Here is a 25948-nt window from a genome sequence, read left to right as displayed (position 1 = left end):
GTGTGTGTGTGTGTGTGTGTGTGTGTGTGTGTGTGTGTCGGTGGTGGTGGTGGTGGTAGTGGTTTTGAGTAGTTTTTTGGATGTAGGAATCTCATGGACTTCTCTGTCTGGGCTGGCTTTGAACTGTAATTTTCAGATTTCAGCCTCCTGAGTAGCTAGGATTACAGGTGTGAGCCACTAGTGCCTGGCTTTGACAATTTTTGTTTTTGTTTTTGCTTTTTTTTTTTTTAAATCATTACGTCTTTGATAGTTTCCTTTCCTTTCTTTTCCTTCCCTTATTCCTTTTCTTTCTTTCCCTCCCTCCTTTTCTACCTTCCTTCATTCCTTCCTTCCCCTCCTCCTCCTCTTCCTCCTTTTCCTCCTCCTCCTCCTCCTCCTCTTCTTCCTCCTCCTCCCTCTCTTCTTCCTGCCACCGCCGCCGCAGCCACCACTACTGGGGTTTGCACTCAGTGTCTCATACTTGCTTGCCTTTCTTGCTCAGTGGGCACTCTATCACTAGAGCTACGCCTTCAGCCCAGCTTTTTGCTGTTAATTAGAGATGGAGTCTAGTGAACTTTTCTGCCCTACCTGGCTTTGAACTGCAGTTCTCTTTTAACTTCCTGAATAACTAGAATTACAAGAGCTTAACAACTTTGAAAAGTTAATTTTCAAATAATTCTGTCATCTTGATATTGCCATTTCTTTTGATTTGAGATTTTTGTCTGTGTGTGTGAAATCTAAATATTTGGGGTGTTCCGAGACTCTGGGTCTAATTTAAACCTGCATCTTCACCTGTCCCCTCTGAATTGCTCCAACTGGAGAAGGGGTGAAGGGATGCTGCCTTGTGATTGCCCATTGGAGATAGAACTCTGCATCACTCACTCAGCTTCCACTGACATGGGAGTCTGTAGGGTCCCTCCTGCTGCTGGTTGGAGGCAAAGTAGGAAGTCCATCTCCCTAGCAGGCCTCACTGACACCTCCTGGGTAGGGCAGGGACTTTTCATTACTGTCCCACAGTTTCCCACCAGGCCTCTATTGACGGTAAGGGAAGGGAAGTTAGTGGTGAGACCTGCTGCTTCACAATGGAAGTGTTCACTCTCTGAGGCCTCAGATTCCACCCTTGGGCTACAGAAGGTTGCTTCTTTGCTCTGACAATGCTGGTGGAGGTGGAGGTGGTCCTTGCTAGGTTAGTCTGACCCTGGTGGTTACTGTCCAGTGGGGGGCAGTTGTGGCAAATCCCGGTAAGATTACAAGCCAAGGTCCACATCCTGCCAGTGCTGGGTAGGGATGGGGTCATTGATTCTTCTAGGTTGCTTGTCTGGAGTAGAGCAGTCTATTATTTAAGTTTTCTGTTTGCCCCTGCCTAGGTCTTTTAGAGAGGGTAGGCTTTTGTTTAGACTTTTTGTTGGGCTTTTGGAGAGCTGTTCATTCACTTTTCTAGGTTACTAGCCTCTTCAGTTCCAAGATTGGAATGTATGGGGGGAAAACAATTCTTGGTTCTTAAGGTCCTTCGCTAGTCTGTTCCTTCTTTTCAGAGGCTTCTTTTCCTTTTCCTTTTCTTTTTTAAAATTGAGGTAAAGTATATGTAACATCAAATAATTTACCATCTTAACTGTGTTTAAATGTATACTTCATTGGTTTTAAATACTTTCATAATGTTGTGCAATTGTCACCACTGTCAACCTCCAGAACATAAAACTGAAACTCTGCCTCTGTTAAATGCTTTCCCATCCCCTGAACCCAGGCCCTAGCAACCACCATGCTATTTTTTGGACTCTTTGGTTGTATATGTGTATTTGTTTGCCAGTACTAGGATTTGAATTCAGGACCTCAAGCTCGTCAAGCTTGCTTGTTCAAAAAGTGCTCTACCACTTGATCCATGCCTCCAGCCCGGCTTTCTGCTAGTTACGTTGAAAACAGAATATAAACAAACTTTTCTGCCAGGACTCTAGTTAAATCATAATTCTCTGAATCTCAACTTTCCCAGTAGCTAGGATTATAGGTGTGAGCTACCAACACCCAGGGTCTCTTTGGTTTTGACTATGACATCTTTTGACATTAAAATTTTTTTTATATAATACACTGCATTTTAAAGTATACTTAATGAGAAAAATAGTGAAAAGTATATGTCTTCTGCTTTCGGAGAGAATTCTTTGCCCTCTGTCACTTAAAAAAAGATTTTAGCAAACCATTTGTTGCTAAGGGATTAGTCTTTCAAAGGTAGTCATATTTTATAAGGAAATACTTATTTCCTTAAAAGAATGGTTTTTTGTTAATAATGCAGGTATTGGTGGTCTGGAGAATATGTTTGGAAGTGGCATGATGGAGGCTTTAAACTTGGATTCTGAGACTCTCAGAAGAGACTTTCTTATATAGCCACATCTGGGTCTTGGGGGAAATCAACCCTAGACGCCCCTTCTCTAGCGGGGAAAAGTGGTGGCGGATGCTTCATGACCTTGGCTAGAAAGCATTGCCTCAGAGTCTCTTTGCAACACTTGGCAGGCTGACAAAGGGGAAGGCGAAGGAAAACCCTTGGTTAAGTAAATACTCTGTGTTCATATTTCTCTGTGAGGGGTTGAATGGGCTAACTCAGCATAATCGGTTCCATATGTCTGGTATTGCTGATCCAGGCATCACTAGTTGCATTTCTGAAACAAGTCAGATCAGATGCTCCATGTTTTGGAAATAATAGCTTGTTTTCTTTTGGTTTTTGTTGTTGTTGTTTTTGCGTGTTTGCACCCACCAATCTCTTCAGTGTTCTGCCTATAGCTCTCAGCTCTGGTCTCTAAGATATCATCCTTTACAGAGTAGGAGATTGAGTCTTGGATGACAAGTGATTTACATGAGATCGCCTTGCCACTGCGTGACTAAGCTGGGGTCAAACCATGTTCCTGTGGCTCTATAGTAGTTGTTCTCATCATGTTCCTTCTTCAGGCCCTTACCTCCCACGTCACACAGAAATGTAGGCCTTTTTCAGGGAATCCATGTCAAAAAATGGGAGACTCTCACCAGATATGGTAGCTCAGCTACTTGGGAGCTGGCAGTAAGGAGTGTTGCAGTTTGATGGCAGCTGAGCAAAATGTTAGCAAGACCTAATTTCAACGAATAGTTGGGTGTGGGGGACATGCCTGTGATCCTAGCTACATGGAAACTGGTGTAGAAAGATCATGGGCCTGGCCAGCCAGAATACAAATCCAAGACCCCATCCCCCAAATAACTAAAACAGAAAGAGTTGAGCTGTAGTTCCAGTGATAGAATATATGCCTAGTAAGTGTGAGGTCCTGAGTTGAAATCTTAGTACTGCTCCCCCTTCAAAACAAAAAGTAGGAGTCAGATTAAAGGCATCATCTAAACCTTTGGGGGCTCTTGCTGAGGAGTATGATCAAGGCCAAGGGGAGTGGCACATTGCTCCCTCTTTAGCCAAAAGGAATGTGTGGAAGTAGGGACAGCAGGGGTGTCACCTCAATAAGCCAGCTCTCAGGGAGGTCAGTAGCTTGCGTGGCGTGCTAGTGTTAGAAAATGTACGGCTCTCTGGTGTCTGAAATGAATAGACACACAAGAGTTACTGGAGATTTCCTCAAGGCATTTTACTTTTTTGCAAAAGGGTACAGACAGGCACACCATGTAGGGCAGTTTGCTGTTTTTTATCCCAATCCAAACTGTTGCTCCTCCTTGTTAAGGAATTAGGCTCACATTCTAAGTACAATTTATTACCAAGGTTAGAAAGGGGGCCATTCTCTAACTCCTATCAAAGGCTTTTTTTATTTCTTCTCATCACCTCTGGCTGGGAGGAGGACAGCTGGAGGGGGTTGATGTGGTCAGTGGAAAGCTCCCACTAACATTCCTTTTAACTCCACTGATAAATATTTCTCTTTTTAACAAACAACACACTTGGTAAAATACAGTTTATTGTTTTAACTCCTTCAACATAAGACATACCTCCCTAACTAACATGGCTAGCTGATCACAAGTATAAAAGAATCTGACACATCCATCCCAGGGGACCCCACAGAGGCAGCCAGGCACAGGAGAAAGATTTATTAGAAAGGTTTATTAGAGGAGCCATATTTCCCCCAAGAGGGAGCACATAGCCTCCATCCCCATCCAGGTAGCAGGAGGGTGGGTCTGAGGGACAAGGAAGTGAGGTAGATGGAAAAGGCTAGTTTTGCCCCTTCCGATTCACTCTCATGCTCTAGGTCCAGAAGGCTGACCTGTGGCCCTAATAGTCAGCAATGAACTCTTTGGAGCTCTGGCTTCAGATGGCTTTTTATGCCACATGATCATGTGTATCTGAAATTTAAATGTAAAGTGATATTCTAGTTTTCATCTGGCAACCCTGTGCTGACTGTGGCCCTGGTGAAAAATCTTCCCTTACCAACGTAACACTTTCTAGGCTACTGCTTTGCTTTCCCACTGTGTTCATCTCTGGGCTTTCCCTGGTATGGGGGACTTCTTGTATGGCAGCTGGGAGTGCTTGGGGCAAGTATGGCTCCTGACTACTTAACTCCTCTACCATTGTTCTAAGCCCCTGCTTTCTGCTCAGTTCTATCCACTGCTTACTCGAGGCCAAGGTCTTCTTGTCAGGTGTTGCTAGCTACACGTGTGCACAAAGGCAGCCCACGGGGCTCATTCACCCCACAATGGCCTTTTCTTCCTTTAGCTTTTTCCAAGTATATTGCCTTAAGTTAATGATTACCATGCACTGTTTAGGACTGCTTGAGTAGGTCAAGTGATTATTGCTGAAATATTATACTTTTTTTTCTCATTGTCTATCATCTAGAAATTTTTGTGTTTGCATAAAGAAAAAGCTTCCCTAGGTAGACAAATAATGTTCTTGCCCTTAGATAATGTAGTAGGGAATTTAAAGATGAAATATAATATTTGATTTAAGTTATATAGAAATTAGAAGTTCCTGCTTATTAATAATGGATAATTTGGGAATGTAAATGTAACTGTGCTTTTGTAAATTGTAAAACCAAACTGTAGCCACCACCAAAGTGTTCTACCTTTGCCCCTAGACAGGACTTGTATACTGACTAACCACCTCTTTTAGCTTCTGTAACTCTGCTACTTTTGTTTGTTTGTTTGTTTTTGTCGGGAGTGGGGCCTGAACTCTGGGCCTGGGCGCTGACTCTCAGCTCTTCAGCTCAAGGCTAGAATTCTAGCTCAAGGCTAGCACTCTACTCAGGATGCTGAGATCTGAGGATCACAGTTTGAAGCCAGACCAGGCAGGAAAGTTTGTGAGACTCTTATCTCCAGTTAACCACCAAAAACTGAAAGTTGAGCTGTGATTCAAGTGGCAGAGTCCCAAGCCTTGAGCAAAAAAATTAAGAAATAGTGCCTTGGGCCCTGAATTCAGGCTCTATCAGAAAAAGAAAAAAAAAGATCAAAAGAGCCTATGTTAAGAAAGACTGTCTGAAACCATCCCTGGAGAGACTTAATTCCTAATAGCTGAGAGGCCTTTGACATGACAAACCCAAAGCACACTTCCATTCCCATTCCAAAGCACGCTCCAGTTTCACCATTCTGCATGCCTCATCTCTGACGGACATCACTAGTCTCAGTCCTCACTACCACAAGAGCTGGTGTCAGAAATTGCTAGGGGTCAGAGAATAGAAATTACAGTCATCCTGGCCAGTGCAACATGCTAGTGGGACTGGTTCATGTCAGCCCCTGAGTCCAAGGCTCTCTTCCCTTTGGGGGCTCAGAAAAGTTATAGAGATTCTTGGGGTTGTGTCTGAGGCAACAAAGGACTGGGCAGCCTTTGGCTATCCGGATACAGAACTGCTGGCTAACCACTATGCTGTATTCACCTCACCTGCTGCTGCCCTCACAGTGTGCTCAAACTACTCATGGATTTAAGGATGGGATGCACTGGTTCATCCTGTGTGTGTGTGTGTGTGTGTGTGTGTGTATTATATTTAAATTAATCAATTAAAAATTTTTAGTGTGTTGGTTATAGGAATTGAACTCAGAACCTTGCTTTCTTCCTTGGCTTTTTTGCTCAAGGCTGGTATTCTATTACTTGAGCCACAAGCCCACTTCCAGTTTTTTGGTGGCTAATGGGAGCTAAGAATCTCATGGTCTTTTCTGCCTGGGCTCACTTCAAACCAAGATTTTCAAATCTCAGCCTTCTGAGTAGCTAGGATTACAGACATGAGCAACTAGCACCTAGCTAGAAAAAAAGCTGTTTACTGGCATCTCTCTAATTGACCAATTTTGAATCTTAAGAGTCTGATTTCCCCAAACCCCCAAATGCATGACATACAGCTGTATGCAGTGCAAAGGTGCCTATACCACATGCCAGTTGTCCTGCCGCTGTCCCCCTCCCAGTCACACAATGCCCTTTCCTGGACTGCTCTCTTCCCAGTATACCCTGTAGAATGCTGCACACATCTCAACCCCATTCCATAGATGTTCAGCTTCACACCATGCAGCGTGCTGGGTTCAGAAATGCCCCCTAGAGCTGCTGAGTAAGCCACAAATGTGTTCAGAAAAACAAGGCACAATATCCCTGATTTATGCTAATTATGGTCCATGGCCTGTTCCTGTGCTGAGCTCAGGGAGAAGACGGTAGTGGCAAAATCCTTGATTTTAGGAAGTCAACAGTTGGAATTTATTCAGGGCTGATTGGTGATTGGAAATATACAGATTCAGGACAGAGAATACCAACTTTGGGACTGAGTGGAACTGGTGCTCTACTACTTGAACTATGTCCATTTTTGCTTTACGTATTTTTCAGGTAGTATCTCTTGTTTTTCCCTGGTTCATCCTGGGCCATGATCTTTCTATTTATGCCTTGTATGTATCTGGGCTGACAGGTGCATGCTACCACACCTGACTTTTATGGTTACTTCTGACCTTTGCCTCCAGAATAGCTAGGATTACCAGCATGAGCCAATGCACTCTGCCTAGCAGCTTCTTTTAACTGGGTAAGCCAGAGGCTGCTTTGGCTGAACTTGCTATAACACATTACTCATCCCACTTAAGCTGCTTGTCCAGTCCTCACAATGGAACAACCTTGGGAGAAGTGGGAGGAATGACTTCTTATGCATTCCACCTAAATTACAGCCAGAAGCAGTCAACTTTTCCACATGTAGAAAGGACCATGTTCAGGTAAAGTCTCTGATGTGGGCTTTTAATATGTCTTTCAAACAGACTAACCATTCTTTGAAAATTGTCTTCTGAAATGGCCATCATCTAATAAGTCACCTTTATTATCAAAAGGTTGATGAGAACATGTTCATGTCAATTAGAAAGGCTTGTAGCTGGGCACTAGGGGCTCATGCCTGTAATCCTAGCTACTCAGGAGATGGAGATCTGAGGATTGCACTTCAAAGCCAGCCAGGCCAGGAAAATACGTGAGACTCTTATTCCCAATTAACTGACAAAAAAGAAAGAAAGAAAGAAAGAAAGAAACCAAAAAGAAAAAAGAAAAAAAAGCCATAAAAGGAACTGCGGCTCAGGCAGTAGAGCACTAGCTTTGAGTGAAGAAGCTAAGGGATAGTCCTATGCCTTAAGTTCAAGCCCCAGAACCAGCACATAAATAAAGAAATAAATAAAGTTTACTATACTGCTGAATCTTTTTGTCTGATTTCATCCTTTACCATCACACCCCAAGAAATAATTCTAAAAGTGTTCCCCATCTGTAGAAGGGAAGGAGTGGTGGTTAGAGAAAGCATTATATTGCCAAAATAGCTGGAACAACAACAATTTATCATCTTAAGTTCTCTAACATATTTTCCTAACACACATACCCCAAACCTCAAAATGGCATGTCGTCCTCTGCCAAAGCACCCAGAGGGCCCTGCAGTCTCAGCCACTAACGCCTCGGGACAAGGAAAAGCAGTGAAGTAAATCTCTTACCAGCTACCATGCGTTCATCCTTACTCCTTAAGGAGGCAGAACCTAAAGAGAGGACCCATTACAGAACCCGCCTGGGAGGGAATGGTTCTGGAGTGGGGAACAGCTGTGCTGTGAGGTTCTTATGGTCTGGAGCAATGGCCAGAGTGGAGGGATAGAAATATGTTATCTATGCCCCAAAGTGGGATTGCTGGGTCATAGGGGAGCTCTATGTGGAGTCATTTGAGGAACCTCCATACTGCTTTCCAGAGTGGTTGAACAAGTTTTCACTCCCACCAACAATGCAGTAAGGTTCCCTTCTGTCCACATCCCCTCCAGCATCTATTGTTATTAGAGTTCTTGATTCTAGCCATTCTAACTGGGGTGAGGTGGAATCTCAATGTTGTTTTGATTTGCATTTCTTTTATGGCTAGAGAAGTTGAGCATTTCTTCATGTGTCTATTGGCCATTCTCTTTTTTTTTGGCGGTTGTGGGGCTTGAACTCTGGGCCTGGGCGCTTGTCCCTCAGCTCTTCAGCTCAAGGCTAGCGCTCTACCACTTGAGCTACAGCACCACTTCCGGTTTTCTAGTGGTTTATTGGAGATAGGAGTCTCACGGTCTCTCCTGCCCGGGCTGGCTTTGAACCGCGATCCTCAGATCTCAGCCTCCTGAGTAGCTAGGATTACAGGCGTGAGCCACCGGCGCCCGGCTTATTGGCCATTCTTATTTCCTCTTCAAAGAAGTCTCTCTTTAAGTCTCTAGCTCACTTATTAATCGGGCAGTTGTTTCTTTGAGGATTTGTTGTTAGGAGATTTAATTTTTTGAGTTTTAAGTATATTTAGATATGAGGTCCTTGTCTGTTGTATGGCTAGTGAAGATCTTCTCCCAATCTGTGGGCTTTCTATTGATCTTGGTAGCTATGTCCTTTGCCTTGCAGAAGCTCGGCAGTTTCACGCAATCCCATTTGTCCAACCTTTCTTTGATTTGTTGTGTTTCTGGGTCTTTATTAAGAAAATTTTGGCCTGTGCCAGGAAGCCCTAGAATTTCTCCTATTCCTTCCTGTAATGTTTTCAGGGTTTCTGCTTTTACTTCAAGGTGTTTGATCCATTTGGAGTTGATTCTGGTGCAGGGTGATATATAAGGATCTAGCTTTAGTTTTCTACAGCTGTCTAACCAGTTTTGCCAGCACCTGTTTACTGAAGAGTCTATCTTTCTTCCATTCTATTTTTTAGCTCCCTTATTGAAGATTAGGTGGCTATAGGTCTGTGGGTTCAATTCTGGGTCTTCAGTTCTATTCCATTGGTCCTCAGGTCTGTTTTTGTGCCAGTACCAAGCTCTTTTGATTACTATGGCTTTGTAGTAGAGTTTGAAATTTGGTATTGATACTCCTCCAGCACTGTTCTTTCTGCTAAGGATTGTTTTTGCTGTACTAAAGCTACCAACACAACTATGTTTATCACAGCATTATTCACCATAGCTAACATATGGACCAACCCAGATGCTCCTCAGTAGATGAATGGATCAAGAAAATGTGATATAGATAGATAGATAGATAGATAGATAGATAGATAGATATAGATATGAATGCCTCTATCAGAAAGAATGGCACCACCTCCATTTGTTATAAAATGGAAAGACTTGGAAAAAATTATATTAAGTGAAGTAAGCCAGACCCAAAGAAACATAGGTCCCATGGTTTCCCTTATTTGCAATAACTAGTATATGTCTAGGATAATCTTACCAGACAAGCAGAAAAGGTCAAAAGCTATGTACATATGATCATATAAGATGATGTGACTGGGTGCCGGTGGCTCAAGCATGTAATCCTAGCTACTCAGGAGGCTGAGATCTGAGCAGCACGGTTCAAAGCCAGCCTAGGCAGGAAAGTCCGTGAGACTCTTATCTCCAATAAACCACTAGAAAACCAGAAGTGGCGCTGTGGCTCAAGCGGTAGAGCACTCGCCTTGAGCTGAAGAGAGCAGGGACAGTGCCCAGGCCCAGAGTTCAAGCCCCACACCCACACCCACACACAAAAAAAGATAATGGGAAGTGAAATGAACACCAAGATAGGGACACAAGAGGTTTTATCTTTGTTGCTGTTGTTTTTAATGTACTATGTGATTTTTTTGGTTTCTTTTGTATGTTCTTTCCCCAGGGTATAACCCCTGTTTTCACTGTATTTGATTCAGGTGCCCTGAATCTTGTATATACATTCTTTCTAATTTGGGGAGGGGAAGGGAAATAACAAAATGCTGAAACAAAGATATAGCTTGACCCATTGTAACAATGAGATGTACAAGACACTATGTTTAAAACAAACTTTATAACTTGGTGGAGGGGAGGGAGAAGTTGGAGAGATGGGGAGGGAAGGGATGGTAGGAGGAAAACAAAGGAGAGGGTAACAATGCTTGATAGGAAATGTACTCATTACTTATGTAACTGTAACCCCTCTGTACAGTATCTTTAAAATAAAAATAATTAAAAATAAATATGCTATCTAGAATGACAAATTAAGACAAATTTCCCAGATCCCCTTTCTTTTTCTCTTTGATCTCTATATCTCAATGGCCACTTAAGTCCTTTATTATATCAAAAATTTGTTATTTTCCTGAAATTCAAGTTAATTGGACATTCTGGGTTCTTATTTACTAACCTTTGCTTAGCTCTAAGCAGGAGCTATGCTGTCCTCTGCACATACAAACACACTCACACTCACAAGCCTAGCAGAGTGTGACATACTGAGTAGGGCTGGGGGTCCCTCTGTACTAATCCATAGCATAAAGTGCCAGGCCTGTGTCTCTCTCCCATTATCGGCTCACTGACAACCTGTTTGAATAACTAACAACCAGCATAGAATGTATGCTCCATAATGGTGTTTAAAAAGGCTGAAAATACAACTGATGCGAGCCTCTATTTTTAGAAAGACTCATGGGCCAGATGAAATAAGAAATATTCTGCAGTTCATTCCAGAAGGCAGGCATTTACTGAATGCTCCAAGTCTGGTAACATAAGCTACATTCATTTCCTTTTTTGAACTGTAGCAACTTTTTGAAAACTATTGACTAAATTCATGCCGTAGTATGTGCAGTAAGTGATCATTTCCCACCTCTTGCATTTAATCACACAGTTGGTCACATAATGCTTTTGAGCATAAATATTGCTAACTCCATATACCTAGTATGTACCTGAAACCCACTGGTATTTTTTGGTGGAAAGCCCTTCTGTACCATCACCTTCCTGTAGAGTTGGGTATGAAGGACTTGAAATGAGTTACCATTAAAGAAAAACAATTTTTTCTATGTAGGAGAAATTTTATTTCTTTTTTTTTCAAGGATAGTGCTCTACCACTTGGGCCACAGCGCCACTTCCAGCTTTTTCTGCGTATGTGGTGCTGAGGAATCAAACCCAGGGCCTCATGCATGCAAGACAAGCACTCTACCACTAGAGCCACTTTCCCAGCTCCGAAATTTTATTTCTTTAAAATTCCTTTTCTCTTATAATTAAATGTTTAAAATTTTGAGTTTTTAATTCTTTTTTGTTGTTATTATAAAGGTGATGTACAGAGGGGTTACATTTACATATGTCAGGTAATGAGTACAGGTAATGACCATCAACCCCTTCCCTGGTCTCTCCCAGTTTTTTCCTCCCATCCCCATCCACAAGTTTGTTTATTTGTTTTTTGGTCAGTTGTTGGTCTTGAACTCTGGGCCTAGGAGCTGTCCCTTAGCTCTTCAGTTCAAGGCTAGCGCTCTACCACTTGAGCCACAGTGCCACTTCCAGTTTTCTAGTAGTTAATTGGAGATGAGTCTCATGGACTTTCCTGCCAGGCTGGCTTTAAACTTCAATCCTCAGATCTCAGCCTTCTAGCTAGGATTATAGGGGTGAGCCACTGGTGCCTGGCATCTCATTCACAAGTTTTATAGTTCATTTTCAACATAGTGTCCAGTGAGTACCACTGCTACGTTTGTTCTCTCTTTGTCCTTTCATTTCTGTGCCCCTCTTTGCCTTCCCAAAGACAGATGAACAAACACACAAGACAAAAAGAAAAGAAAAGAAAAGAACAAAGAAAAAAAAACCCTCTTGTTTCCATTTCCTGAAATTCATTTTGATGAATATTATTTTATGTGATTGGAGGCACATGTACATTGAGCTTTTGTGTTCCTCCCCTATGAGTATCCTCCTTTGGTCTCACTGTGTAGATTTTGATTCTTTTATAGTGTTTAAAAAATATTTGTTAGGGCTGGGAAGGTGGCTCAGTGGTAGAGCACTTGCCTTGCATGCCTGAGGCCCTGGGTTCGATTCCTCAGCACCACATAAGCAAAAAGAAAAAGCCGGAAGTGGCGCTTTGGCTCAAGTGGTAGAGCGCTAGCCTTGAGCTGAAGAGCTGAGGGACAGCGCCCAGGCCCAGAGTTCAGGCCCCATAACTAGACCCAAAAAAACAAAAAAAAACAAAAAAAAATATTTGTTAGGAAATGGAAAGACTTGGAAAAAAATTATATTAAGTGAAGTAAGCCAAGCCCAAAGAAACATAGGTCCATGGTTTCCCTTATTTGCAATATCTAGTATATGTATGAGTCAAGCAGAAAAGGTCAGATAAGGTGATGCTAGGAAAATGAACCCTAAGATATGTATTCAAATGTTTTTTTTCTTTCATGCATTTGTTTCTAATGCATTTATAATATTATTTCTTTGTTGCTTTGTATGTCCCTCCCCCACAGTATAACCCCTGCTTTCTCTGTATTTGATGTCAGTATAATTTGTGGAGGGGAAGGGGAAAAACAAGTCGTTTAAATAAGGATACAGGTGGACCCGTTGCAACAATGAGAAGTACAAGTTGTCATGTCAAAAATGAACTTTACAACTTTGGTGGTGGGGGGGGGGGAGGATTGGAGGGAAGAGCAGGAGGAGGCTGGGAAGGGATGGGAAGGGGAAACAAAGGAAGAGGCTACAATGTTTGATAAGAAATGTACTCATTATTTTACCCATCTAATTGTAACCCCTCTGTACAGTATTTTCACAATAAAAAATAAATAAAAGTTAAAAAAAGATTTTGCTTATATGAAGGTCAAAAAATATTTCCAAATAATTGTATAAAGGACTTTAAATTCAACATATTAGCTTATGACTAGGTTGTCATCTCTCCCATTGTTCTCTACCATGTGTCCCAACCCCATCATCTGTCCCTCAAGTTACCTAGTTACATTTTTACATATGTATATTGAGTATTATGACTGTATTTGTTCCCCCCCTCTCTCCATTTTTCTGCCAAAATTTTTTTTTGAGGCGTCTCACTTTGTAGTCCAGGCTACCCATAAACCTGAGGTCTTCTTGCTTCATCCTCCTGAAGGCTGGATTACAGACATGAGCCGCATGCCTGACTTATTGCCTGAGAACTCTTCAGAAGGAGACAAGTAAACTAAAAGTTTGGTAATGAGACTATATGACCAATGTGCATAATAAGCAGATTCTATTCATCTTTTCTGAGAGCACTAAGGATGCCTAAGAAGTAGAAACTCACCTGGCCTAAGAAGTAGAAACTCTTCTTCATGATATGAGGACTAAACTCAGATGTTCTGTTTTGCAGTTATTGTTGAAGTGGAAGGAGAAACCAAGTTGGACCAACCATCCCCAGGACCTTTCTCAGGGAGCCTGCCAGTCAACCACAGGCCACTCCCCTTTCCTCTCTCCAGTGGAGACCAGCCTGCCTTGATGTCATCAATCCAGACACAAAGACCACATCCAGGACCCAAAGTTCTTCCCCAGGTTCCCTCAGCTGTCTCAAAGCTTCTCCCACCTCTTGCATTTAATCACACAGTTGGACACATAATACTTTCTGAGCATAAAGATGTCAAGTTTAATTGCTCAATCAATATACCTAGTATATACCTGGAACCTACTGGTATTTTTTGGTGGAAAGACGGGAAGGAACTACTTGGGGCACATCATTCCATTACACAGTTTTATCCTGATGATGAAGGGACATCAATCATATCATCCTTCAGGTATGCATTCTTGCTTCCTTTCTGTTTTACATGTTATTATGCTAATACTGCCCCAAAGCAAAAGCCTTCTAAGTAAAACACTAGCCTTGTTTGCTGTTAGGCATCCTGCTCCCTAGAGTGTGTAGATGAAAAGCTGTCTGTTGGTGTTGTGGACTTCCTTCAAGATGACCTGGGCTCCACTGTGTCTGTGGTAACAGAGCATGTGGAGTCTGGCCCTAATGGTATCCAGTACAGCTCTCCTGAAGAGCCACACCAGTGCGCCCACCAGTGAGTGGAAAGGTGTTTCGGGCAGGAGGGTGGGATGAGGAGAGATTGTTTTTATAGTACTAGCTCTCAAACCCAGAGCCACTGAGCTATACTCCTAACCCAAGGGAAACATTTCTTTTTCAAATTCTTTATTGTGATTAAGTTATTACATAGTTTCCCAAATTTCACAGTATTGTGAGATAGTGATGCTTAGTTAAAGTCACAAACACATTCTACCTTTCATGGGGCAAATTGTCTATCATGGTCAATAACATTTATGAGTTCTATGAGCTTTGATGATAACAGTTATTTCTTCCACATTGGGTGACATGTACATTTCTTTTGTTTTGCATAGCATCAGCTGTTCCCTCCCTCCCATCGCTGCCATTGAGTTGCTTAGTTCATTTTGATCAATGTCCAGTGCAGCTGATGGGTCCCACTGTTGTATGTTTTTCCCTGATTCCCTCTAGTTCTGTGTCCTCCTCCTAGTTTCCCTCCTGTGTACACATATGTACTAAATATGTTATCAGCAGTATGGGGTTATTTAGTAGTGATTCGACCAGATCAGTGGAAGTCCTTTGTTTCTTAAACCTTGTTAATTTTGTTGTATCACCTTATAAGTGGATTTAACATCCATTTATCAGGGAGACCATGTGCCATTTGTCTCTTTGCTCTTGGCTTACCTTGCTCAACATGATTTCTTCTTGTTCCATCCATTTCCCTGCAAATGCCATTATTTTGTCCTTTCTAATGGCTGTATAAGATTCCATTGTGTATAGATACCACAATTTTTGGATCCATTCATCTGTGGTGGGACATCTGGGTTGTTTCCATATCCTGGCTATTGTGAACAGTGCTGCAGTAAACATGGAGGTGCCTGTGTCCTTGTATACTGTTCCTGTTGTTCAGGATAGATGCCTAGAAGTGGTATGGCTGGGTCATAAGGGAGGTCAATATTTAGCTTTCTGAGGACAAGGGAAACATTTTTAAGGACTATGAAAAATGCCAAAATTCCCTTGTTGGTTTTGGGGCTTTTTTTTTTTCTGGTCTTGGGGCTTAAACTCAGGGCCTGGACACTGTCCCTGAGCCTCTTTGTGCTCAAGGCTAGGACTCTACCACTTGAGCCACAGTGCCACTTCTGGATTTTTCTGAGTGGTTGATTGTAGATAAGAGTCTTACTGACTTTTCTGCCTATGCTGGTTTCAAACCACGATCCTCAGATCTTAGCCTCCTGAGTAGTTAGAATTATAGGCATAAGCCACTGGTGCCTGGCCAGATATGGGGACTTTTAAAACAGTGCAGCCCTCCTAGCTTCCCCTTTTTCTTCGTGTGTGTGTGTGTGTGTGTGTGTGTGTGTGTGTGTGTGTGTGTTGCAAACGTGCATGGGCACACACTAGTACTAGGTTTCAGACTTATAGCCTTGCCTCTTGCTTAGCTTTGTTGCTCTACTACTTGAGCCATAGCTCTACTTCCCCTCTCAGGTTTTTATTTGCCTATAGCCTCTACACCTCCATATCTAACCCTTTCTTCTGCTTTCAGTTGTGGTACTGATGTAGCCCTCACGCATGGCAGGCATGAGAAAGGAGGAGCAGCTATCTATGGTCTGAGGAAATGACGTAGCCTTTCAGCCACCTGGGTAACCATTATAGTATTCTGCTTTGTTTTCCAAGAGTAAGGTTACTGAGTTAGTGGTGACAAGGAGTGGGCAAGGCAGGAAATGTTTCTAGAATATTCCATTGCCCTCAAAGTTGAGTCATCTTGTTTCAGATGCTTTAGAGAACTATTTTCTTCTCCCCACTACTCTTTCCTCTTAACCTGAGGTGGGTTTTATTTGCTTCCTTACCCCCTTTTTTGTTCTTTCTTGACATTTTTATTTATTTAGGGCTGGCTTGAATTCAGGGCTCTAAACTCTCATTTGGTTTTTTCTGCTCATAGTAGGTGCTCTGCCACTTGATCCACAGCTTTCATCCAGCATATTGCTGGTTAGTTGGAAATAGAGCCTCTTGGACTTTTCTGCTTGGGCTCACCTTGAACCATGATCCTCAGATCTAATCCTCCTGAATAGCTAGACTTATAAGCATGTGTCACCAGCATCTGGCACCTTTATTAGCTTGTATGTATTAACAGGGTACAGCGTGATGTTTATATACATGTACACAGTGTGCACTTATCAAATCAGAGTAACCAGCATTTGCTTGCCCTTATCATACTTTTATATTTGGAGTCCTTGAGCTCCTTTTATGAAGATCTTCATAAAATATCGGATACGTTATTGTGAGCTGAGGCTATCCAATATGCTGTGGAGCCCCAGATCTGAGGCTTTTCATCTCAGTACATTTGGTGCTGGAGATGCAGCCCCCACCCTCTTCCTGGCCTCTAGTGATCACAATTCTCCATTCAGATGGACTTTTTTTAACCTGAAGGTTTGTTGGTTTTGTATTTCGTACCAGATCTTTGTGTATACAATTGTACAGATGGGTTGGCCTGTAATCAGTACCTCAAAATGAGGTCAGAGCCACTTGGAGTAAAAGCAAAAGCCTTCTCTGCAAAACCTCTACCCATGAATGGAGCCCTCTTTGATCTGGTCTGTTTTCACTTTTTCTAACCTGACATTTGGCACAATACCATACTCTGTCAAGCCTCTAGTAAATCATTTTATGTTTCCTTTTTAGAAAATGAATTTGCAGTCAGCACAGACCTAACAACCTCTACCATTGTTTGCTCTGTCAGAGTTTGCTCTCTCAATATTTCCTATGGACATACTATATATATATATATATTTGTTTATTTATTTATTTAATTATTTTTTTCCAAGCATGTAGTCTTGGTCACTGGGTAACCTCTCAGAGGGCAAAGAACAAACTTCCATGATTTCTCTGGGTAGATTTAACTATGCTGGGTCTATCAAGATGGCTGAGGCTCCTCAGAAGTTTTTTTTTTTTTTTTGTCGGTTGTGGGGCTTGAACTCTGGGCCTGAGTGCTGTCCCTCAGCTCTTCAGCTCAAGGCTAGCGCTCTACCACTTGAGCTACAGCGCCACTTCCGGTTTTCTGGTGGTTTATTGGAGATAGGACTCTCACGGTCTTTCCTGCCTGGGCTGGCTTTGAACTGCGATCCTCAGTTCTCAGTCTCCTGAGTAGCTAGGATTACAGGCGTGAGCCACCAGCGCCCGGCTTTGCTCAGGAGTTTTTGACTATTGTTTTTCCTGCATCTAATAAAGAATTTGATGCTGTACCTTTCTATAGGCACAACGTCTAAGGAAAAAAGTAAAATAATCATTTCATAACAAATGAATCAGGGGTCATTTAATGACAAAGAAATACATGGTCTCAGGTGTCACTTGGGTGACTTCAGCTGCCATCTAGGTCTGCTCTAAGGAACTTGTGTGTATGTGGGGGGCGGGGAGGTAGGGTGTGGGTGTGCCAATAATGTGTAGGGGTGTGTGTGGGTTCCAATGGTGGAGCTTGAACTCAGGGCCCACATGCTGACCCTTAACTTTTTTGTTCAGGGCTGGTGCTCTACCACTTGATCAATACCTCCACTTCTGGCTTTTTGCTGGCTAATGGAGACAGGGATCTCACAGACTTTCCTGTCTTGGCTGGCCTTGAACTTGGATCTTTAAATCTCAGCCTCCTAAGTAGCTAGGATTACAGATCTGAGTCCTTGACACCTGGAAGGGGCCATTTTAAAAGTTGGAGACTTGGTAAGCTTAGCATAGTTGGGTTCTTACTTTGGATTTTTGTCTTTAGAGTTCAGAAGGTGAGCTGGGTGATAGTTTGAGAACCTTAGAATAGAATTCATTCTTTTGTTTGTATTCAGCATATTGTACATGAACCCATTCTGAAAGAGAAATATCTAAACTCCAAATGAAGCCTAAGCAAATTTAGTAGTCAGAAGTCTTACAAATGAGAGATATTCACCTGAGTTTGGTAGCACTCAGAAAATATCAAATCCATCTTTATATTTTCTACTTTTTTTTCTGGCAACTGGGCATAAAGCTTGAACTCAGGGCTTTAAGCTTGTTTGGCTTACTTTCTCATGGCTGGTTCACTACCATTTTAGCCATGCTTCCCATGTAGCATTTTGTTGGTTAATTGCAGATGATGTCTCACAGATTTTTCTGCCTGGACTGGCATTGAACCACAAGCCTGTAAGTCCCAGCATCCTCAATATCTAGGATTACAGGCTTGAGCCACTGGCGCCGTATCTATTAGTCTACTTTATTAAGGAAATATTCAGATGGCACAAGAGTTTTCAGATGTGATTCAAGGAAGTAAATTATAGTGACTTTATCAAGACTGTAAGTAGCTGGGCGCTGGTGGCTCACACTTGTAATCCTAGCTACTCAGGAGGCTGAGATCTGAGGATCACAGTTCAAAGCCAGCCTGGGCAGGAAAATCCATGAGACTCTTATCTCCAATTAACCACCAGAAAACTGGAAGTGGCACTGTGGCTTAGGTGATAGAGCACTCACCTTTAGCTGAAGAGTTCAAGGATAATACCTAGAGTTCAAGCCTCATGATAGACCAAAAAAAAAGAATGTAAGTAGTTGTGGAGTTTCTGGCTAGAGAAGAAGATGCTAAAGACCCTAAAGTTGATGCCTTTTAGATAAAGACATTGAATGAGATGACTTGCCCAGAGTTATGATATAGGCAGCTAGATTTGCCCTACCTTAGTTCACAGGTCCTAAGGAAATCCATCTGTTCTCAGGACCAGTGAAGAAATAACAAATAGTTTTAGGCTTTTAACATATGCTGCTTACAACACCAAGTCTGGGAGAATCACAGTTTCAAGTCAATCAGAGTAAAAAGATACCCAGACACTGTCTCAACACACAGGCCTGGTATGGCTCACATTGGTGGTTCCAGCTACCTAGGAGACAAAGGTAGGAAAACTGTTGTCCAGATTAGTCCAGGAAAAATGTGTCAGATTATCTGAAAAGTAGCAAAAACAAAAACAGCTGGGGCATGGCTTTTATCTGAAAAATAGCAAAAACAAAAACAGCTGGGGTATGGCTTATGTGGTAGAATGCCTGCCTAGCAAGTATGGGGCCCTGAGTTCAAACCCCAGTACTACCCAATACAAAAATACATAAGTAAAACTATCATAACTTGAGGACCATCTATATTTAACTTTCTTGACTCATGCTCATGCCATGCTTCAGATCCCAAACTCCTCAGTGTCCAAATAAGGACTGATCATGTATGTGGTCTTAGGTCCTAGCTGAAGGTGGGTGTGGTTTAAGAGGTGTCTTTAGTGAACCAGAGCTTTTATTTCTGTTAGCCCCTTCTCCTGCCTTTCCCCACAACATCCCGGTGCTGTTGTTCTTCATTTTGTTCTTCCTCCCCAAGGAAAGAAAGGGATGTGATAAATTATACTAAGAAAACTCTAACTTTTATTGATGGTATCATTTTAGATAAAAAGGAAAAGGGGTTTCCCCCCGAAAATCACAACAGTCAGACAGCTACACACTAGTTATAAGAAAGACAGCCCTGCTTCTGTAGGGGTTTTTCTGGAAAGCTATTATCTGTTGGACACATGTAGCTAATAGAATGACTGGTCATTGCGATAAGGACGGCTGACTTGGTCTTATGGTGGCTGTGAAGAGAGTCAGCAGGAGACGCATTCTCAAAGGTCGGAAGTGGCAAGGGTATGTTAGTATGCTTAATTTTCTTCAGATCTTAAGTGTGATTTTGGTGAGGAGGGACCAGCATCAGGACTAGGAAGAAGCATAATTTCTGTCACAGAGGATTTCCACACTTGGCAGCCAAACTTCAAGATGAAACAGAGGGAGAAAGGATGGGAATGATGGGAGCTCACAACCATTTACATACAAATCCCCTGTGGTCTGGAAACATGGAAGGAGATGTGGTATCATGTATGAGAATGTCCCTGAAAGGTTTTTAAACTTCTGGGTGACTCACGCTTGTGTTTATAGCTATTTGGGAGGCTGAGACTGGGAGAATCATGGTTGGAGGCCATCTGGGCAGAAAAGTTCATAGAACTTTTTCAAAATGTAGAGCTGCAGGCATGATGCACACCTGTTAGACTTGATAAAATAGAAAAACTAACATGTGGATTGTGCCCAAGCAATCCTAGCTACTTTGGGGACTAAGTTTGGGAAGATGTAGGCAGGAAGTGAGACCCTGTCTCAAAAACCAGTGCTAAATGCATGGGTTCATGGTAAAAGTACCTGCTAGCAAGCACAAGTACCGGCGATCAAATCCCAGTACACTCTCCCCTCCCTATCCCCAAAAAGTTTTTTTTGAAGTACTTGGTCTTAACTTATGTGTGTGTTAATTTTTAATGTTAATATGTGTATTTAGAAAATGCTAAACAAGTACGAAGAATGATAATAGCCCCAAGAAAACTTTTCTAAGGATTTGTAAATTTAACATTTTTGAAACAAATTAATAATCTATTACATGGATGATTATATATCTTATTCATAAATAGTAACATTCTTGTAATATCTTCTATTCATTGTATTTATTAACACATTATGAACATTTTTCTATTATTAAAAGTCTTTTTTTTTTTTTGGTCCAGTTGTGGGGCCTGAACTCTGGGCCTGGGCACTGTCCCTCAGCTCTTCAGCTCAAGGCTAGTGCTCTACCACTTGAGCCACAGCGCCACTTCCGGCTTTTTTCTTTTTGCTTATGTGGTGCTGAGGAATCGAACCCAGGGCCTCATGCATGCAAGGCAACTCTACCACTGAGCCACCTTCCCAGCCCTTAAAAGTCTTTAAAGCATATTTGTGGCTGTTATATGGCACTGCAATCTGCTGTTATGAAACAACAGAAATATAAAAGAATTAAAATAAAATTACAAAAGGAAAGCGTTTTTATAATTTTATTGTGATTAAGTGATTGCATAAATTTCACACATTTTACAGTATTGTGAGATAGTGATGCTTAGTTAAGGTCACAAACACTTTCTAACCTTCATGAAATAAATTGTCATTATTGTGGTCTATAAAGTTTGTGAATTCTATGAGCTTTGATAATACAGCTATTTCTTCCACATTAGGTGATATGTACATTTCTTTCCTTTTGCTTAGTGTAAACTGTTCTCTCTTTCCCACTCATTCCCTTCCTCCCATCACTGCCCTTGAGTTGCTTAGTTCGTTTTCATCAATGTCTAGTGCAGCTGATGGGCCCCCCTGTTGTATGTTTTCCCATTTCCTTCTGTCTCTGTGCCCTCCTCCTAGCTTCCCTCAGATGTGTATATATACCATTTATGTGGTCAGCTACAGTGGGTCATTTAGAAATAGTATGACAAGATGAGTGGAGGTCCTTTGTTTCTTGAGTCCTGTTTACTTTGTTGAATCTCCTTGCATTTTGGCTTTAGCATCCACATATCAAGGAGACCATATGCTGTTTGTCTCTTTGCTCTTAGCTTACCTCACTCAAAATGATTTTTTCTAGTTCCATCCATTTCCCTGCAAATGCCATTATTTTGTCCTTTCTAATGGCTGCATAATATTCCATTGTACATAGGTACAACAATTTTGGGATCCATTCATCTCTGGTGGGACATCTGGGTTGTTTCCATATCTTGGCTATTGTGAACAGTGCTGCAATGAAAATAGGGTGCATGTGTCCTTGTATCCTGGTTCCTGTTGCTCAGGATAGATGCCTAAGAATGGTATGGCTGGGTCATAGGGGAGGTCTATTTTCAGCTTTCTGAGGTATCTCCAGACTGGAAAGCATTTTTTTAACCAGGTGCTAATGGCTTACATCTGTTGTCCTAGCTGCTTTGGAGGCTATGAAAGGAAGATTAGGGTTTGAGGCCAGTCTGGACAGAAAAGTTTCTGAAACTCCATCTCAACAGAGGGAAAATGGACATAGTGGCACAATCCTGTCATCCCAGCAACGATAGGAAGCCTAAAAGAGGTGGATTGTGGCCCAGGCATATGTGGGAAGCAATATCCTATAAGAAAGAAAGAAAAAAGAGAAAGAAAGAAAGAAGGAAAAGAAAGAAAGAAAGAGGTGAGGGAGGTAGGGGGAGAAAGAAAGAGGAAGAAAGAGAAAGAGAAAGAAAAAGAGGGGACCCAGAGCAAAATGGCTGTAGGCATGTCTCTGTAGTAGAGTTCCTGACTAAAATGTATGAGGCCCTGAGTTCAAACCCCAGTACTTCTAAAACATGCTTTAAAAATGTCAAGATTGAGAGTATAAATGGAAAGAAATTTCCACACAGTTGCTCTTGAGATAGATCTATATTCTCTGACAATAATTTACTGTTTTCCCCCATTTCCATTGATGTCTGGTATTATTGATATGGCCAGAACTCATCTTTCATTAATAGATGTAGAAAACACTAATGGCTGCTAATAGGTTGGTGTATTAATAGCTTGGGTCATACATAGTGGCTCATGCCTGTAATTCAAGCTCCTCAGGAGGCAGAGAGCAGAAGAATCAAGGTCTGAGGACAGTCCAGGCAAAAAGTGAGATCCGATCTCAAGCGCAAACCCAGAAGTGCTGGCACAAGCCTGCCATCACAGCTACCCAGGAAGCAGTAGATGGGTCTGTGGTCCAGGTAATCCCAGGCAAAATTTACAAGACCCTACCTGAAAAAAATAACAGCAGTAACAAGGGATAAGGCTGTGGCTCAAGTGGTAGTATACCTGCCTAGCAAGAGTGAAGCCCTGAGTTCAAACCTCAGTACTGCCAGAAATAAATAGCTTGTTGGCTAATACTAAAAGTCCTCACAGCCATTCTGTTTTCCTGGTCTAGAGCTGGTGGGTGGGGACTCAGACTGTTGAGCATTTGCCTATCTCCCTCGGTGGGACTTGATGGTGGGGCTGCCCTCCTCGGCTCTCCCTTAACCAGTATCCCACTGCATCTACCTCCAACATCCTCTGGACATCCAAGCTCCAGGACATGGCTTGGTCAAGGACTTGTCCCTTGACTTTTCAAAGGAGACTATAATTTATGAGATATTATTAGCCCTAATATTCGGATAGTGTGTAAAAATCCCAATGGCTTTCTATGTCCTTCTCAGATAGAGCAGCCTAGAAAGGTAGTAACTTCAGACTTTGAGACTGGAAAGAATAACTCTCAAGTACAAGCAAAAATGGAAGTTCTTTGAAGCTGGCAGGGGATTTATGAAGAAGGAAAAGAGGATTTGTTGTTTGTTTTCTGTTTAGTCTAGGGATTCTCAGAACTCACCTGATTCTGGCATAAGTGTCCATTGACTAAAGCCAGAATGCTTTTACTTTCTCAGTTAACTTTCTCTGTCAAAATGTGAAGTTCAGTGCCTGGCTCATAGTAGAGTGCAAGGCTCTGGGTTCAATCCCTGACAAGAAGGTGAGCTGTCAACTTGGTTCCCCCCAAATCCTTTGCCCATTGAGGACCCTATTTCTGAACAGGCCACTGCCACCATGAGATGCCTACAGGTTGTCCCTGAGTTTTGTGGCTCAACGCTAGCACTCTACTACTGAGTCATGGCTCCACTGTCAGCTTTTTGGTAGTTAATTGGAGATAAGAGTCTCATAGAACCTTCCTTCTTGGGTTGACTTTGATCTACAACCTTTAGATCTGAGAAGCTTAAGATTACAGGCATGAGACTCCAGCACCCAGCTTCAGCCCTGTGTTTTGTGAGTTAATTGAAGTTGAAGTCTCAGACTTTGCTGCCTGGGCCGGTTTTGAACTGTGATCCTCTAGATTTCTTTGCCTCAAGGGTAGTTATTACAGATGTGAGCCACCAGCAGTAGGCCTGTTGTTAGTTATCTCACTTCTTTGGGTGGCTGTGAAACAAAGTGGAATCATACATGAACAACCAGCAGAAATCTAGAAAAGAACATGAGTTTTTTAGTCAGACCATCTGTGGGCAAAGTACTTAATCACAGATGCCTGAAAGTTACTGACTTGCTACATTTTCCCAGCCTTGCTCTTAGCTCAAAGTTCCCTTTACTTGGTTATCCATTGAATCTTCCAGTACCAGCATTATTTGAGCGGTAGCTGGTGAAAACAGGGAGCTGATCAGTGGGTATTTGCATTTATATATTAAAAAGAGGTTTACATGTGGTAAACTACTTGTAATATGAAATTCACCATTTTAATATATATGGTTAAAATATATTGTATAAAATATAAACTATATATGGGCTAAAATGGTGAATATGTGTATGTGTACATATATATATTAGTTTATATATGTTTTTGTGTTGGTATTGGGGCTTAAACTCAAGGCCTCTGGCTTGACTTTTTACTCAAGGCTGGTGCTCTACCATTTGAGCCATACCTCCATGTCCAGCTTTTTGCTGGTTAGAGATATAAGTCTCTTGGACTGGTCTGTATAGACTGGTTTTGAACCACCATCTTCAGATCTTAGCATGCTGAGTAGCTAGGATTACAAGCATGAGCCACCAGCACCCAGACAATTTAACCCTTTTTGATTGTACAGGACAGTGGTATTATATACATTCACACATGCATAGCTATCATAGCCACATCTATAACTTTTTCATCTGTCCAAACTCTGATCCATGAAAGATTAACTTCCCATTCTTCCCTCTCCCTCAGCCCCTTCTAGCTCTGTCATTATCCATCACTGGGAGTTTGGCTGCTCTCAGTACCTCATGTAAGTAGAACAGTATGTACAGTATCTGACTTTCTGTTCACACTCTTGAGCTGTACTGCTGTTTACCAGCCCATCCCAGCAGAACAGGCAAGCCCAGTGGATGCACAGTAGAGGGGTATAGACACAGGGGTACAGGCTTGTAGAATGACCTGGGCTAGCCTGGCCATGGCTGTTAGGGTTTTGCAGATGTCCTGGGCTAGCTCAACCAAGGCTATAAGAGAGATGGGCTGCTACAGTGCCAACTTTGCAAGAACCAGGTGGTTCCTGTCTAGACACTAGCTGATTATGTAATTTTACTCAACTTCCATGCTCCAGATATTTGTATTGCACCTGAAATCTGATGAAATTTTTGTACCTTTTTTTTTTGGTTGTTGATATTTTGGCAGTGCTGGGATAGAACCCAGGGCCTAGTATACCCTAGGCAACTGTTCTACCTTGAACCTCATCCTTAACCCCCTACCATTATATTTTTCAATTTAACTTTTGAACTCATATGCATTTATATGAGAAGGTTTCATTTTGATAATTCCACAGATACATGCAGTGTACTCTGAAATAGTTTACCCCCTCTATTATATTTCCATACTCTGCCTCCCTTCCTCTCTTCTCCTTTTTCAAACAGCACCTAGTGAGTTTCATTATGCGATTTGCTATATATATATATATGTATATTATATATACATAAATTATATATTCATGAATAAATATGTATACATGTGTACATATATGTAAATGTGTTTACCTATATATGTGTAATACCCCCCTCCTCTTCGCCCCTTTCCTTTCCCATGATCTCCTTACACTGATTCCTCCCAACACATAGAGTCCCCCTTTTACACTCATGTCCATTATCATTTTAGGTCTAGATTCCACAAATGAGTGACATGTGATATTTGGCTTTTTGATCTTGTTTTGCCTTTATTTATTTATTTATTTACTTATTTATTTTTTGGTCAGTTGTGGAGCCTAGATGTTATCCCTGAGTTCAACGCTAGTGTTCTAACACTTAGAGCCATAGCACCACTTCTGGTTTTCTGGTGGTTAATTGGAGATAAGTGTAACACTGACCTTCCTGCCTGGGCTGGCTTTGAACTGTGAGCCTCAGATCTCAGCCTCCTGAGTAGCTAGGATTACAGGAATGAGCCAACAGTAACCCTGCCTGAGCTTTTGCTTAATCTTGCTCAACATGATGGTCTACAGTTCAATTCATATTCCTGAAAATAACATAGTTTTATTCTTCTTTATGGCTGAGTACCCCTACATTTATTCCTCTATCCCTCCCTTCCCCCCTCCCCCC

General features: G+C 41.9%; 1 protein-coding gene across 1 annotated transcript in view; it reads left to right on the top strand.

Annotated features, from left to right (window-relative positions):
* Window positions 1-1143: 1143 nt before the first annotated feature.
* The window catches only part of Mertk (MER proto-oncogene, tyrosine kinase), a gene marked incomplete at its 5' end in the record, with an annotated part of 118799 nt that continues 93994 nt past the window's right edge, over window positions 1144-25948 (top strand). The window contains 2 exons of the mRNA XM_013019713.1: window positions 1144-1165; window positions 13406-13823. Of these exons, the coding sequence (XP_012875167.1) occupies window positions 1144-1165; window positions 13406-13823 (440 nt within the window). The remainder of the gene's footprint in view (window positions 1166-13405; window positions 13824-25948) is intronic.

This window comes from Dipodomys ordii, unplaced genomic scaffold (genome assembly GCF_000151885.1).
Source record: "Dipodomys ordii isolate 6190 unplaced genomic scaffold, Dord_2.0 Scaffold47, whole genome shotgun sequence".
NCBI lineage: Eukaryota > Metazoa > Chordata > Mammalia > Rodentia > Heteromyidae > Dipodomys > Dipodomys ordii.
Note: the sequence above shows the minus strand (reverse complement) of the source record. Positions and strands in the feature narration are given on the sequence as shown.